The sequence below is a fragment of the Octopus bimaculoides genome, chromosome 5, assembly GCF_001194135.2.
Source record: "Octopus bimaculoides isolate UCB-OBI-ISO-001 chromosome 5, ASM119413v2, whole genome shotgun sequence".
NCBI classification, from domain to species: Eukaryota; Metazoa; Mollusca; class Cephalopoda; order Octopoda; family Octopodidae; genus Octopus; species Octopus bimaculoides.
This window is the reverse complement of record NC_068985.1, coordinates 106,423,147-106,438,565: the sequence shown is the minus strand read 5'-3', so window position 1 is coordinate 106,438,565 and position 15,419 is coordinate 106,423,147. Positions and strand designations below refer to the sequence as shown.

The 15,419-nt window shown below is 35.5% G+C and overlaps 1 protein-coding gene across 2 annotated transcripts in view; it reads left to right on the top strand.

Moving 5' to 3' along the window:
• Positions 1-15,106, top strand: part of LOC106874091 (transmembrane protein 72) — a 103,376-nt gene extending 88,270 nt beyond the window's left edge. The window contains exons 2-6 of one of the 2 annotated variants that reach the window (XM_052967900.1): positions 1,982-2,042; positions 4,738-4,809; positions 9,214-9,347; positions 11,769-11,871; positions 14,426-15,106. In XM_052967900.1, coding sequence (XP_052823860.1) covers positions 1,982-2,042; positions 4,738-4,809; positions 9,214-9,347; positions 11,769-11,871; positions 14,426-14,531 — 476 coding nt within the window. In that variant the 3' untranslated portion in view covers positions 14,532-15,106. The remainder of the gene's footprint in view (positions 1-1,981; positions 2,043-4,737; positions 4,810-9,213; positions 9,348-11,768; positions 11,872-14,425) is intronic. The other variant, XM_014921691.2, reaches the window with a different exon arrangement.
• The last annotated feature ends 313 nt before the right edge of the window (positions 15,107-15,419 follow it).

Genomic DNA, 15,419 nt, shown 5'->3' with positions numbered 1-15,419 from the left:
TGGGTATATATATATATATATATATATATATATATATATATATATTTAGAGAGAGAAAGAAAGAAAACTCCAAATGACCTGTCCGTGTTTTCTTTGTATTATCTATCTGGATGTTTTATCCCTTTCTTGTGTCACCTAACTGTCTTGATGTTTTGTGTCCCATTCTGTATTATATATATTAGATTTTTACTTGTTTCAGTCATTTGACTGCAGCCATGTTAGAGCACCATCTTGAAGGTATTTAGTTGAACAAATCGACCCCAGAATTTATTTTTCAAGCCTAGTACTTATTTTATCAGTTTTTTTTGTTTTTTTTTGTTGAACTGCCAAGTTATGGGTACGTAAATACACCAGCACCAGTTGTCAAGGTTTCTTGTAGTTTCTATCTACCTAATATACTCTCAAGGCTTTGGCCGGCCCAAGGCTATAATAGGTGACATTAGTCCTAGGTGTCACACTGTGGGACTGAACCTGGAACCATGTGGTTAGGAAACAAGTTTCTTACCATACAACCACACCTGTGTTTATATATATATATATATATATATATATATAATGTTGTGATGAGTGTGTGTTGGGGGTGGTTGGGAGTATCATATGGCTATGTGTGCGTGTGGTATTGAGTCCCTTTTTGTCTGTAAGTTGCAGTGTGATCTTCATCAGAAGATTATACATTCTGCATAATGCTGAAGTTTATCACAGAAACACACATTTCCTTATAATTTATTCATATGTCAATTAGTGCTGATTGGTGCAGTCATAGGGGAATATTGGAATACTCATTAGAAAAAAAAAACAGTCTGTTCATTGGACAAAGTTGAGTTTAGCAACAAGATGATAAAGAATGGTGTCTCTGCAACAGTAGTAGCGTATATAATAGACTTTCTGTTTGTAGTAGTTATATATACAATAGGCTTTCAATTCATGGTAGCTGGATTTGCAATAAGCTTCCTATGTGTGGCAGCAGAGTGTAATAAGTCTCTTATACAAGGTAGGTGCTGAAAAGTTCCTGGATTTGGGTAAAAGAAATATTGAAGGATCAGCTAATTATGATTTTCTTCAACATATTCCCTTCAGATTCACACACCTACTGCAGCGGTCCTTCAGTTTTTGTAAGCCCTGTAAAAGAACTTGGGAGGTTGGACCTCCAACCAAACCTTTCACAATACCCTAAAAGCCAGGAACTATACAGCACCCCCTTGTGTGTGTGTGTGTATATATATATATATATATATATATATATATATATATACGAGGGTTACTGAAAAGTTCCTGGCTTTGAGTAAAAGAAAATACAGGAGGATCAGTTAATTTTGATTTTATTCAACAAATTCCCCTCTCAAATTCACACACTTATTGCAGTGCTCCTTCAGTTTTTCTAAGCTCTGTAAAAGAACTCAGGAGGGTGGGCCTCCAACCAGGCCTTTCATAATACCGTTAAAGCCAGGATTCCTTTAACGGTATTATAGGATTCCTTTAAGTGGGTAGGTGGTTGGTGTGTACTAGGCTTCTTGTGTGTGTGTGTGTACGTTTCTTAGATGGAAACCAAAAGGAGCCAATTGTGTTTGTGTTCTTCTCCTAACATCATGTGATAGTTGTAAGTAAGCATCATCATCATCATCATCATACAAACAGTATCATTCATTTCTAGTCTTCTGGCCAAGGAGAAATATTACAGGAAGGGCATATGGCCATAGAAAATACGCTTCAACAATTTCCAACTAACCCTGCAACAGATACATGGACATTGAAACAGTGATAGATAGATGGATATAAAATTAAATTAACACCACAAAAATACAATAGATAACAAAATAAAAATTATTGTATTTGGTTCACATTCAGAAATAAAATGTCGTTAATATTTCAATTGTAAGACCTGCATCTCCAAGATCAGGATGTGGTTATGATTTTATGATTGTAACCATTAATGAAGATGATACTGAGGGATTAATTGTGTTTTTTTTTTTATATTCTGCAGGGTTCTGGGGAGTTGGTATAGAGACTGCTGTGTTTCACCGTACAATTGCCATATATTTCATGTAAGTATTAATTACTAATCCTTTACTTTACCTTTTACCCATAATTAAGGCTGTTTCTTTCAGTTCTTTGCTTCATGCCTATTTAAGGGTCATCTTTCAGTCTTTTGCTTTTACTCTTACTCTTTTACTTGTTTCAGTCATTTTGACTGTGGCCATACTGTAGCACCGCCTTTAGTTGAGCAAATCGACCCCCAGGACTTATTCTTTGGAAGCCTAGTACTTATTCTCTCTGTCTCTTTTGCCAAACCGCTAAGTTACAGGGACGTAAACACACCAGTATCGGTTGTCAAGCAATGTTGGGGGGACAAACACAGACACACAAACATATACACACACATACATATATATATATATACGACAAGCTTCTTTCAGTTTCCGTCTACCAAATCCACTCACAAGGCTTTGGTTGGCCCAAGGCTATAGTAGAAGACACTTGCCCAAGGTGCCACGCAGTGGGACTGAACCCGGAACCATGTGGTTGGTAAGCAAGCTACTTACCACACAGCCAAAAAGAAACAAGGCAGTCCTTTACTTCCACTCCTTCATTCATTTTAACATCTCTTTTTCCATGCTGGCATGGGTTAGATGGGAAGTTATTTTCAGTAAGATTTTACAGCTAGATGCGCTTCCTGTCACCAACTCTTGCCTGTTTTTCAAGTAACAGATTTTCCTTTATTCCACAAGTCATTTAACCCTTTAGCATTTAAACTAACCAGATCCAACTCAAATATCATGCTTGTTTTATGATCAAACTGGCTACATTCAACTTCTCACACTTACCCTACAATGTCATACTAAAAATAAACAGGCACATCATCAAACTCTCAATGCAAAAAGATAATGGATATTTAATTGAAAACAATGTGAATAAATAAGCATTACATTAGACAGAATAATCTGAATGCGAAAGGGTTAAAGTGCATTACAACTGTAATAATGTCAACATTATTAATGTTTTGCTCAAGCAACAAACATAGACTATCAACATTCACACACAAACGCATGGTGGGCTTCTTGTGGCTTCTGTCAACCAGATTCACCCACAAAACACAGATTGATCCTTGGCCATAGTAGAAGACATTTACCCAAGGTGTCATGCAGTGGAACCAAACCTGAAATCATGTGGTTGCAAACTGAACTTGTTAACCACACAGCCATGCCTGCTCTTATAAGTTAAGATGTTTTCTTTCAGTTTTTTTTCTTCACCCTCACCCCTATCTTAAAAGCCAGGCACCAATCTTTTGCTTTAATCCTTTTAAACCCTTTAGTGTTCAGGTTACTCTGTCAAATGTAATGCTTATTTATTTATATTGCTTTGAATTAATCATACATCATCTCATACCTCTAAAATTTCTGCTATGTGATTGTTTATTTTTAGAATGACATAGTAGGGTAGGTATGAGAGGCTTGATCTGACCAGTTTGAACATAAAGCAGATACAATATTTTGACCGGATATCGCCAGTTAAAATGCTAAAGGTTTGAAGGTGCTTCACCTGTATATAAAATATTTTGTATAGGTCTTTTTACTTGATCCCTTTTGTTAGTGGTGAGGAAACAGGAAGTTAAGTCGACCCTTTGGCAGTCAGATTAGTTTGTTAAATGTAATGCTTATTTATTCACATTGGTTTGAATTAATAATGCATCATTTTGTAACTTTGAGATGAGACTGTTTACTTTTAGTTTGAAATTGTAAGGTAGATATGAGAGACTGTATTTAACCAGTTTGGACATAAAACAAATGGAATATTTTAGCTGGATATGGTCAGTTTAAATGCTAAAGGGTTAAATATGTTAGTGTTTTGCCCAGTCAATCAATGTATATGTATCTATCTCATACATGTAAGATATTGATTCTTCCAAATATCTATTAACAGGTAGGATGGAAGAGAGTTTATCCTAGCTCTAGGATAAACTCTCTTGTGACTAAACAACAGCCACCACAACGTTCTGTTTACATTAAGGTAGACTGTATAGACTGTACCTTTACATGGTACCTAGTTACATGTATGTGGACTGTGCATACTGCATCATATTTATAGTGAAGTAGAATGAATATATATACAGTTTTTATTTTTTTCCTTCTGCTATTATCATACCTTTTCACTGTCTAACACCCAGTATTTTTCACACATACACGCACACATCTGTACACACAAAGATACATACTCTTTCCCATAACTGCAGACACACACTTTTTTTACACTTCCATACACATACTCAATTGCAACAGAGTCCCACACTCAGATACACACACACACACACACACACACACACACACACACACACACACACACACACACACATCTGTATCATTTTATTAGTGGTGTTGTGGGTGTGGCAGTCTGTCTACATGATCTGATTCTGGTTCTGCAAGTTATGTAGATTGTTTATATTTAATCCATTTGTAACATTCACATGGGACCGCATGGAAAGGTGGTAATAGTGTGGTAGTGGTGTCGGTGGTGGTGGTGAAGTGTGTTAACCCTTCACTGTGTTAATTGTTCACTGTATTAACCTTTCACTAATTTAACCCCTTCACTGTGTTAATTCTTTAGTCCTTCGTGGTGTTAACCTTTCACTGTTAACCCTTCATTATGTTAACTCCTCTCTGTGTTAACCTTCCACTATGTTAACTTTTCACTAAGCTAATCCTTCAATGTGTTAATCCATCTTTGTTATTCTTTCATCTACAGCTTCACAGCACTCATCCTTCTTTTCCTTGAGATTGTATTCCTGATTGACATTTGGCTGTCTCTCTGCATCAGGTAAGTGGTCATTGTCTCTGTCTCCTTACTGTCCAACACACTCTCACACCCTACTCTGATTATCACAGCCTTCTGTGCTTACCATACTCCTAGAGAGGCTATATTTCTCTCTGTCACACATGTACACACATGCATACACACAACCATGGAGGCACACAGTAACAAATGTAACAGACTTAGTATCACATAAGCATAACCACCACATACACACACACTCAGAAACATATATGCTCAGAAAGTACATTTCTTCATGCTAATGTACACCAAGCACCATGCAGTACAGTACATCACACACATTACATTACTCTTCATCACACACAGGTGGAAGGAGCCTCTACATGGTTGCTCAACCTATAAGAAGTAACAGTCAAATCTCCCTTCTATCACACCCTATCATCTTTTAAAAAGCACATGCTAATTAGTTTAGTCCATGGTAGGAATTCTATCTAGGTAAACTTTACCTTCCGTCTCTCTGGTTTTGATAAAATAGAGTACCAGTCTTATATTGGTAGGGTAAATGCTATCAACTAACCCCCTCCCTTCAAAATTGCTGGCTTTGAATCTAAATCAGAAAATTAAAATATTATTGTCATTATTTAGGAGGTAAGTTGTTAGCATGCCAGGCAAAATGCTTGTTAGCATTTAATCTGTCTTTACATTCTGGGTTCAAATTCTGCCGAGGTTGACTTTGCCACTTGTCCTTTTGGGGTCAATAAAATAACTACCAGTTGAGCTCTGAGGCCAATGCAATCAACTTGCTCCCATCCATCCCCAAATTTCAGGCCTTGTGCCCGTAATAGGAATTGGCACTGGAGTCGATGTAATCAACTTATCTCACTCCTTCAAACTTGCTAGCATTGTGCCAAAATTTGAAACCATTATTATTATTATTAATTAAGGCGGTGATGATGATGACGAAGGTGGCAAGTTGGTATGGGAAAAAACAGCAATAGCAACACCACTACTACACTAGATGGCACTATTCCATATCATCAACATACCACAGCATACTTTAACCAAAATACAACAGTTTAGTGTAAATGCCTTTAGTCTTCAATGCACCAGAGTAGAAGTATGCAAGTTAGCAAAATTAATTCAGGCACAGTGAGTTAATAAAATTTTAAGTATAAATGAATATGACTACATAGTTAAGTATGCTTCTCAACCACATGGTTTCAGATTCAGTCACATGGTGTGGTACACTTTGGGGAAAGTGTCTTCAACTATAGCCCTGAGCTGACCAAAGCCCTGTGAGTGGATTTTGTAGATGGAATCTGAAAGAAACCTGTTGTATGTTTCCTTATCATGAGATTGCATGACAGTTGTAAGCAGGTGTCTCCATCATACAAGTGGCTTTGTGCTTCCAGTCTTCTGTAAGATATGTCTGGTCTGGAGTAAATACTGCTTGGGTCAGACAGAACTGAGGCAGATTTTCTGTAGCTGGATGCCCTCTTGATTGCCAACCCTCACCTGATTTTAAGTTAGCTAATATTTACTCCATTGTCATTGTTCTGGTGATGACAATGATGATCAAATGAACTGACAGCTAAGTCAATTAGTGTTAACATTTAATACATGGACTATAACTAGAAATAAATATGTATAACCTTGGATGCCAATCATACAACCCATCTCATCACCGTTTCCTCTGTTTCTTCCATGTCCTCTTCCCCAGTATTATCTACTCGGTCACCCTCTCCTTTTCCACTGTCTCACAAGTATAAATCTGTTCATCTTGTAATAATTCCAGCACCAAAGAAAAGTCTCTTTACATTCAGAGTTCAATTGCCATCAAGGTTTTTCTGACGTTTCATATTTCCAGGGTTGATAAAATAAGTATGGAGTCAAGAACTGAAGTTGTTTGAATAGATTATTTATCTTCTTCGAAATTCTCTGGGTTTGTGCTTATGTAAGAAACCCTTATTTAATTCAATTAAAGCAGAAAATGACAAAAAAATTATCAATCATTGATTGATTAATTTTGATTGATATTGTATTTTCATCATCATATCCACTTTTCCATGCTCACATGGATCGGACAGAATTATTGTTGAGGCAAATTTTCTATGGTCAGGTGCACTTCTTATCACCAACCCTCACCTGTTTCCATGTAAGGTAATTTCTCTCCATAACCAGACATGTTTTCATGGAAGATTAGGAACAAAGAAGACTGCTTGCATAACAGTGACATTTATTTACAACTATCACACATTATTTAGGTACACACATGTACCTATGTACATGACAGGCTTCTTTCAGCTTCCATCTACCAAATCCACTCATAAGGTTTTAACTAGGCCTTTATTAGAAGACAGTAGCCTAGGCTGCTATACAGTGGGACTGTACTCAGAACTGTGTGTTTGAGATGTAAACTTCTTACCACACAGCCATGCTTGTACCTGTTGTACTAAAAACTGTCTTGATGAAAGTAAGCTATCTATCCTATCAAATCATTAGAAGATTACGTAGCACTGTTTTGTCATGTTCCTTTCCTTGATTAAGTATTAAAATATCGTGCTTGGTGTCTGAGGAAGGCCAATAAATATTTTTCTCTTGTGAAATTTTACTTTTTTTTTAATATTATTTCTATGTGGTGGATGAAGTTTTGGTTAACAATGCATAAAACCAGAAAAATAAAAATAAAAAGTATTGTGTTCAGCCACATTACTTCTTTAGACATTGGCTGCTGTATTACATATAACAGTTACTACTTTTAAAAACTGATTGCATGTGGAAAGAAAGATCTCTTTTGTTTTCATTAATTAGTTTTCGGGTCAATATTGGGTCAAATATTTCTAAAAGGAATGGGAAGTGGAGGTGTACATGGAATGGTAGGTAGAGTATATATACATGGAATGTCACTCTACTTGTTTAATTATGCTTTTACTAACTTCTTGTTTTAATTACTTTTCTTCAATAAAAGTAAATAAAATTATACTATTTATGTGGGAAATATATGAATATTGTTGACATTCTATTGTGATCAACAGTCAGGTGATTTTAGATCAACATACTTTGAGACGTGTGTGTGTGTTAGATATTAAGACAAAAGTGTTATAAAGTGGAGGAAGTCACTGGAGAATTAACAAACATCTTTAATAGGAATTTGCACAAGTGAATACAGTCCTTGATGACAGGACATTGATAATAGTAATATATCACAAGGGCCCAGGATGTTCTCGAATAAAGTTGTTACATTTCTTGATATTAAAAAAGCCATTTCCTCATTACTATTTTATATCTATTTTATTTTTCTTGCTAACGTCGCTGGAGTGGTGTATTTGTAGCAACAAATATGTTAAGATACAAAAAAAGCATAGAAGTTTGTTTTTGTTTTGTATAATTAGATAAACTGTAACTAGTGTATTCATCACAAGAGCAATACAGCGACTGTAATAATATACGAACTTATAACAATATGGCCAGCGGTCCAATTCATTAACCTTACAACTGTTGCGTCGCATCACTACCGTTTTGCCTCGTATAGTAGATAATATTTCTCCGTCAGAGAGAAGTCGCTAGTATATTTTCAGACAGAATTTCCAGGGCGATTTGGTATTTGTTTGGCGGTAGTAAAATGTGGCAATGTATGGTACAAAGATACACTATAATCCTGCAAAATATTTGAACACAACGTCTATGCATAGCGTGTTTAGAATAAAAAGGAGTTATGCATTTCGCTGGATTGTCATTAAAGATTAATAGATAGTAGCAACAAACTGACTAGTTCAAGTAACTCACCACGTTCTAGCCTGCATTTTACCTCCGGTCGACTATAGAAAATTATTATTAGATTATATACAGTATAAATCTATTAAAGTTGTAACGAGTACTTGATACATCTTAATTAGGCAAGCCAGCTAGAAAACAGGGGCGGTAACTCTAAATGACAAGTATACAAGGGTAGACTACTTATTTCACTAAACAAGGAAATGGTCTCGCATGTGATATAAATTAAGCTGGTTTGTAATAGAAGTGGGGATAAGTGAGAAAAATTGCAACGTTCTCTTCCCTTTTCTTACGTCTTTTTTTTTTCATTAATCTAAGAAATTATTGTTTTTGTTATGCTGATTTCATTTTATTAGAGACGCACACTAACTTTGTAGGAAGTGGGTAACACAGTCGATGTCGTTGACCACACTGCGTTACTGGTACTTATCGAGCCAATGAGAGAACCTCAACATGGTCACACGGCCTACTAGAAATAGCAACCAAATCTCACCCCATTTCTTTCCATCCTAAAAATGGACACGCTGGATATATGTGTGTGTGTGTATATATATGCATATATATATTAGTATTTAGCAGAAGCAACAGAGTAACTTAAGGTCCGTGAGTTTTGTGCATTGATTTTAGTGAGATTTTGTTGCCATTTTTTAACTTGTATATATTTGTCTCTTTCAGTGATGATTCCACATGTATGAAACTTTGGCAGTATGTTTTGTGGATTGACACATGGAAAAAAGGAATCTTGTACATTCTTCTTTGCTGGCCCAGTTTTTTACATTTACAAAATCCTATTCTTGGTATTTTAGCAGGTAAGTCCCTTTATTCTTACTGCAGTTCTTTTTTTTATTCCTTCTACCTTAACTTTTTTATCTACTGTTGTCTCTGGTGGTTGTGGTGCACCAGTGTTGAAAAAGATAATTCTCCTCTGGATTGTAGTTTGTCACAGGTTATATGTATATGAGAGTATAGCTACCCAGTACTGCAACATTATGAAACAGTCTGGCCTGTATATCTATCAAACTCTGTGTTAACTGTTTGATGCTGTAACCATATACCAGTCAAAGCCTACATTTCTATATCTGTCTTATCATACTATGACCTGCTTTTACTTTCTTATTAGAACTGCTTCACTTTGCTTATATCACTAAGGTCCTTTGGAAGGACATGAACATTATAGTGTTATTAGAAATTAATAGTATCAATCATTGTCATCGTTGTTTTAACGATAATGATTTTCTATGTTTGCATATGTCGGATGGAATTCATTGGGCCAGGTTTTTAATGGATGGATGCTCTTCCTGTTACCAACACTTATCTGTTCCCAAGTAATGTAATTTTTGCTCCTGGTCAGACTTGTTTTCACAAAGGATTGGAAATAGACACTACTTGTATGATGGTGACACTTGTTCACAACTATCATGTGATATCAAAACAAAAAATCAATCCCAAAATCATGTACTTAGGAGGCAGACTTCTTAACAACATAGCCATGCCTATTCCTAGTGATACTATAAATTAATAGTATCTAAGTAATAAAAATTCAGCATTATCATCATTACATTTATTAAGAGTGGTAAATTCTGAGTTCAGATCAGAGAAGAACTGAGTTTGCTTTTCATTATTCCAGAGTCAATAGACTCACTTTCTTTCTGGTACATTGGTTGAATCAATTGTATCATCTCCTCAAAACATTTTACTTGGTACCATCGTTCGCAATTATTAAAATTTTTTGGTGGGATTGTCATGGCAGAATCAGTAACATATCTAACAAACTACCTTGAGAATCTAGTTACAGCCATTCAAATTTCATTAGTAATAACTTTGCTTTGCATCTTTCTTAATTAGTTAAATTTAAAGTATTGACCAAGTTGCACTCTTATGTCTGTGTTATGAACAGTGTTCCCTCTTATTTTTGGCTCTAAGTGTTTGAGAAAATTTGCTTGTGCACAAATTTTTGCCTCTCATTGCAAAATATGTGTGTATCTATGTAAATAACTATCACTGATATTTTCCTTCAATTAGAAAAATTTAGTGTCATCTTGAAAACCTTCCTTCATAATACATGTGTACATGCCCATGTACACAACTTCGATAGATCATGAGCTGTGAAGTATCATTCATCATCATCATCATACATCCATTTTCCACACTAACATGCCTTGAACAGTTTGACCAAGAAGTTGGAGGATCACATTGTGTTCCAATGTCTGTTCTGGCAGGGTTTCTGCAGTTGGATTATATTCCTAACACCAATAATTGTACAGTGTGTACTGGGTTTTTTTTTTGGTTTTTTTTTTTTTTACAAAGCATCTGAAGGTCTTCCACAACTGAAGAATAAGGCAGAGAGTATGATGATTCTGGGAGAGGCTAAATATGATGTGAGCAACAGATATATAGTTATGAGAATGATAGTCTATACACTGTTTGATTGGGTGAGTAGGTAAGGGACAGACAAATGGAAGAAAGGATTAGTGTCAGGTGTTGGTAAGAAAAAGAGAGACAGAGAAACTGGAGTGATGTTGGTTGTGTAGAAGAGACCCACTGCTATCGTATATTATAAGTAAAGTATATGCTGAATATGGGAGAGGAAAGTAACATAAAAGAGAGAAATAGGTGAGGGTGATAAAGAATCCAAAGAGAGTCAGTAGAGGAAAGAATAAGTTTTGGAGTTAATGGAGGTTGGCCAGAGAAGGTGGATAGGAGTTAAGAGAAGCTGTGGGGAGAGAAATGAGATAGAGGACAGAGGAGGGTTGGATGAATGCAACGAAAGCAGTGGTGGAAAGAGAGCCTGGATGGTACATAGGCATGGGAAGTGGGTATAAATGCAGGAAAAGCATCTTTGACAGGGAAGCTGTGGAGAGAATTCTGTGAAAGTATTGTGAAGAGAGAGAAAAGTTGGCAAGTATCAGAGGTTGTGGGGAGAGGTGAGAAACTAGAAGGTACCATAGAAGTGGAAAGGAGAGTGGTATAAATTATTATTAAGTGGTGAGCTGGCAGAATCATTTAAGTTTTGGGGAAAATGCCTTGTGTTTCTTCCAGTTCTTAACGTTGAGTTCAAATTGTGCTTAAGTCAACTTTGCCTTTCATCCTTTTAGGGTCAATAAAATACAATAAAAAAAATCAAGTACCAGAATCAATGGTATACGCTTGCCCCCACACCTTAAAATTACAAGCCTTGTGCCAAAATTTGAAACATTATTTTTACATTTTTCTTTTCTCTTCTTTGCTAGGTGTTATGCTTCTTATATGTGCCATTTTATACATTACAAGAACATTTGAAACTTGGCCTGTACAAGAGTCTGAGAAAACTGAAGAGACTGACACATATGACAGGTAAATTGGTCTTTTTTTTTTTCCAATTCTCTTTGGAGATCCGTTAATTTTATAATACATTGCTAACCCTTCTGATACCAACCTGCCTTAAATTAGCCTTGATCCTATTATATAAACTTACTGTCTTGAAGTAATTTAACTTACAATCTTACATCAAAATTTCATGTTAATTTATGATCCAAACACCATCTTAATAATGACAAAGTTATTTTACTAAATCCATTATTCTCAAAATTAACTGAAACAATGGTAGTGCATTTTAATAGAAATTTGGTAATAAAAGGGCTAACAAGTAGGGATTTCTATTATGACAGACTGAAAATATTAGAATGGTACGAACTTGTAAGCTAAGATTTCATATCCATTGCAACTGTTTTGTTGTTTCTGGAAGAACACTTAATTCTTCACTGTTCTCAGTCTACCGATCTGTGAAGAATTTATTCCAGTTTCTTCTGAAGAAAGCTATATAATGTATGCTGGTACAATTCAATGTTTTTTCTGTTGTCTGCTTGTCTTCATAAAGTGGAATTTTGAAATGAGATAAAACTGCTAAACTTAACATGTTACATAAATTAGTGAATGCCACACTGAATGATGTACACTAAAGTGGGTCTCATTCCTAAGAAGGGCTTCTTCTCTGACCCTTCCAACTATTGACATATTGCTCTCACATCCAACATTTGAAATGCAATGAGAAGTCATTAACACTCACTTACTTACTGCAACACCCTGAGTCTCTTTCACACCTCAGTGATCTCTAGCATGATTTCTGTAAAGCCAGTTTTACTGAATTCTCACGTTTAGCAAAAGTAATAGTGTTTCATTTTACATCAGCAGAGCTTTTAACTGTGACTGATATAAGAACTTCTTAACTAAGCTACCCTTCTATGGGCCCCTACCATCTCTCATTGCTTGGTTTATCCTCAAAAGAACATAGGTGCTGCCCTTCCTCCAAGGCTATGACATAAAGAAAATACATCAGTAAATTTACTATAGTGACGTTGACATGGAAAATTTGGTACTTATTCTTGTCAGCATCTTTGGGAACTGACCTAATGTAGAATAAAATAATCACTGAAATGCCTAGAGTGAATTTGAACTCATGACATCCAAATTGATAACACTTTTAGGGTAACTGTTATATTTCTTGTTTCTACAGGTCTTGTTTTTGCAGGTCTAAAATTCATGCTTTAAAGCAAATATTTTTGATGTTTCTCCATTGTGAAAACTAATTTTGTTAAGTACAATTAAATTGCTACATTGAGTTTAACCCTTTAGCATTAAAATAACTCTATCAAATGCAATGCTTATTTATTCCTATTGTTTTCAATTAATCATGTATCATCTTGTAGCTTTGAGTTTTTGTTTATTTTTAGAATGACATTGTAGGTTGAGTGTGAGAGGCCAGATCTGGCTGGTTTTAACAGAAAACAGGTAGAATATTTGAGCCAGATATGGCTGGTTTAAATGCCAAAGGGTTAACCATTTAAATTACATGATTATTATAATTATTATTATTTGGATATTGGATAGTAGAAATTGTACAGTGCCTGATTAATGCATTGTAGCATTTAGTTACATTGTGTATTGAAATCCTGTTAGAATTGTTTGCCTTTTATCTATCTGGACTCAATAAGACTCAATAAAATAAGTACCAATAATATTGAGAGAATCCTCGTGCCAGTGGAACGTTACAAGTATATCCGAACATGATCATTGCCAAGGCCACGGATTGGCTCCCATGCCAGTGTTGCCTTATCGGCACATATGCCAGTGGCATGTGAAAAGCGTGGTTGTTGCCAGTGCCGCCGGACTGGCTCTTGTGCAGGTAACACGTAAAAACACCTTTTGAGCATGGTCATTACCAGAACCGCCTGACTGGCCCTTGTGCCGGTGGCACATAAAAAACACCCACTAAACTCTTGGAGTGGTTGACATTAGGAAGGGCATCCAGTTGTAGAAACTTTGCCAGATTGGATTGAGCCTGGTGCAGCCTCTGGCTAACCAGTCCTCAGTCAAACCGTCCAACCCATGCCAGCATGGAAAGCAGACGTTAAACGATGATGATGAGATCAGTCAATCCTGGTCCTCTCAGAATGTGTGGACCATGTGCCAACTTTACATACAGGAATCATCATGTATGTAATGGTTAGCGATTTCTTTATGTAAAGTTGGCACATGGTCCACACATTAAGTGTTCAGATAACTCTATCAAATGTAATGCTTATTTATTCATATTGTTTTGAAGTAATCATGCAGTATCTCATAGCTTTCATATTTCAGTGATATGCTTGTTTATTTTTAAACCGACATCAATATACATTGCCAAAGATAGGATTTTCATGGGTGGATATGCCTTTGACCATAGTTCTTGGTTAGGGCACATCTAGGTTTAAGAATAACAACACAACCACCACCACTACCATCACTCTTTCTCAATTGCCACTACCACTAGTACTCAACCTTGATAACACTGCTCTCTCTTTCTCTATATATATATCTCTTTCGCTCTCACAACAGTCACCTCATTCACTGATTCTTTCAATTTCTACAGGTTTCCAGAAATCCATGATGTATTGGAAGACAATATCATTAATCCTCCTGGGCCCAACACCATCATGTTGAACATAGCTGACCAGAATGAGATCATCCAAGTGTAGCCACTCCACTCCTTACTTTGTCATGGCAGTGGTCCTAGGGTACAGATGGCTTCAGTCAGTCAATGATTGAAATGTAACCACAAATAATAGTGGTTGGTGTGTCATGTCCACTTTTGTAATGGGAGAAACAGGGGACAGGCAACACAATATTTCTGTCTTTCATCGTACATGTGTGTGTGTGTGTGTGTGTATACACATCCGTAGATATGTATATGTATAAAAAAAAATATATATATATATATATATATATATATACACACACACATACACATATAGCTACGTAAATAAATACATGTGTGTGTTTATATATATATAACATGTACATATGCACACACATATATACACATGCATACACACACACACACACATATATATGTATATATACACACACAACTATGTATGTGTATACGTGAATATGTATGTATTTATTTATTCATGTGTATATATGTATATACACAGATATATTTATGTATATATATGTATGCATGTATATTCATGTATATATGTGTGTGTGTATGTACACAGATACATATAGCTGGTTATATATATATATATATCTTTCTCTCTCTCTCTCTCTCTCTATATATATATATATATATATATATATATATATATATATATATATATAATATCCTCTCGTGATCTCTATTTCTCCTTTTCCTCCTGCTTCTCTCTTTCATTTTCTCTTTTTTTTCTTCTATACTTTATCAAGTATCACTCATTTATTTAATTATTTATTTACCCATTCATTTTTAGATGATGATGTAGTTGGTTATTACCATCAATATTGACTCCCTCTCCTATTTGATTGAAATCTGGTGTTTTGTGAGCTTAGTCTGTGAAAGCCTGAAATAACTGTTCTTAACCTTTGGCATTCTTGATTATCAT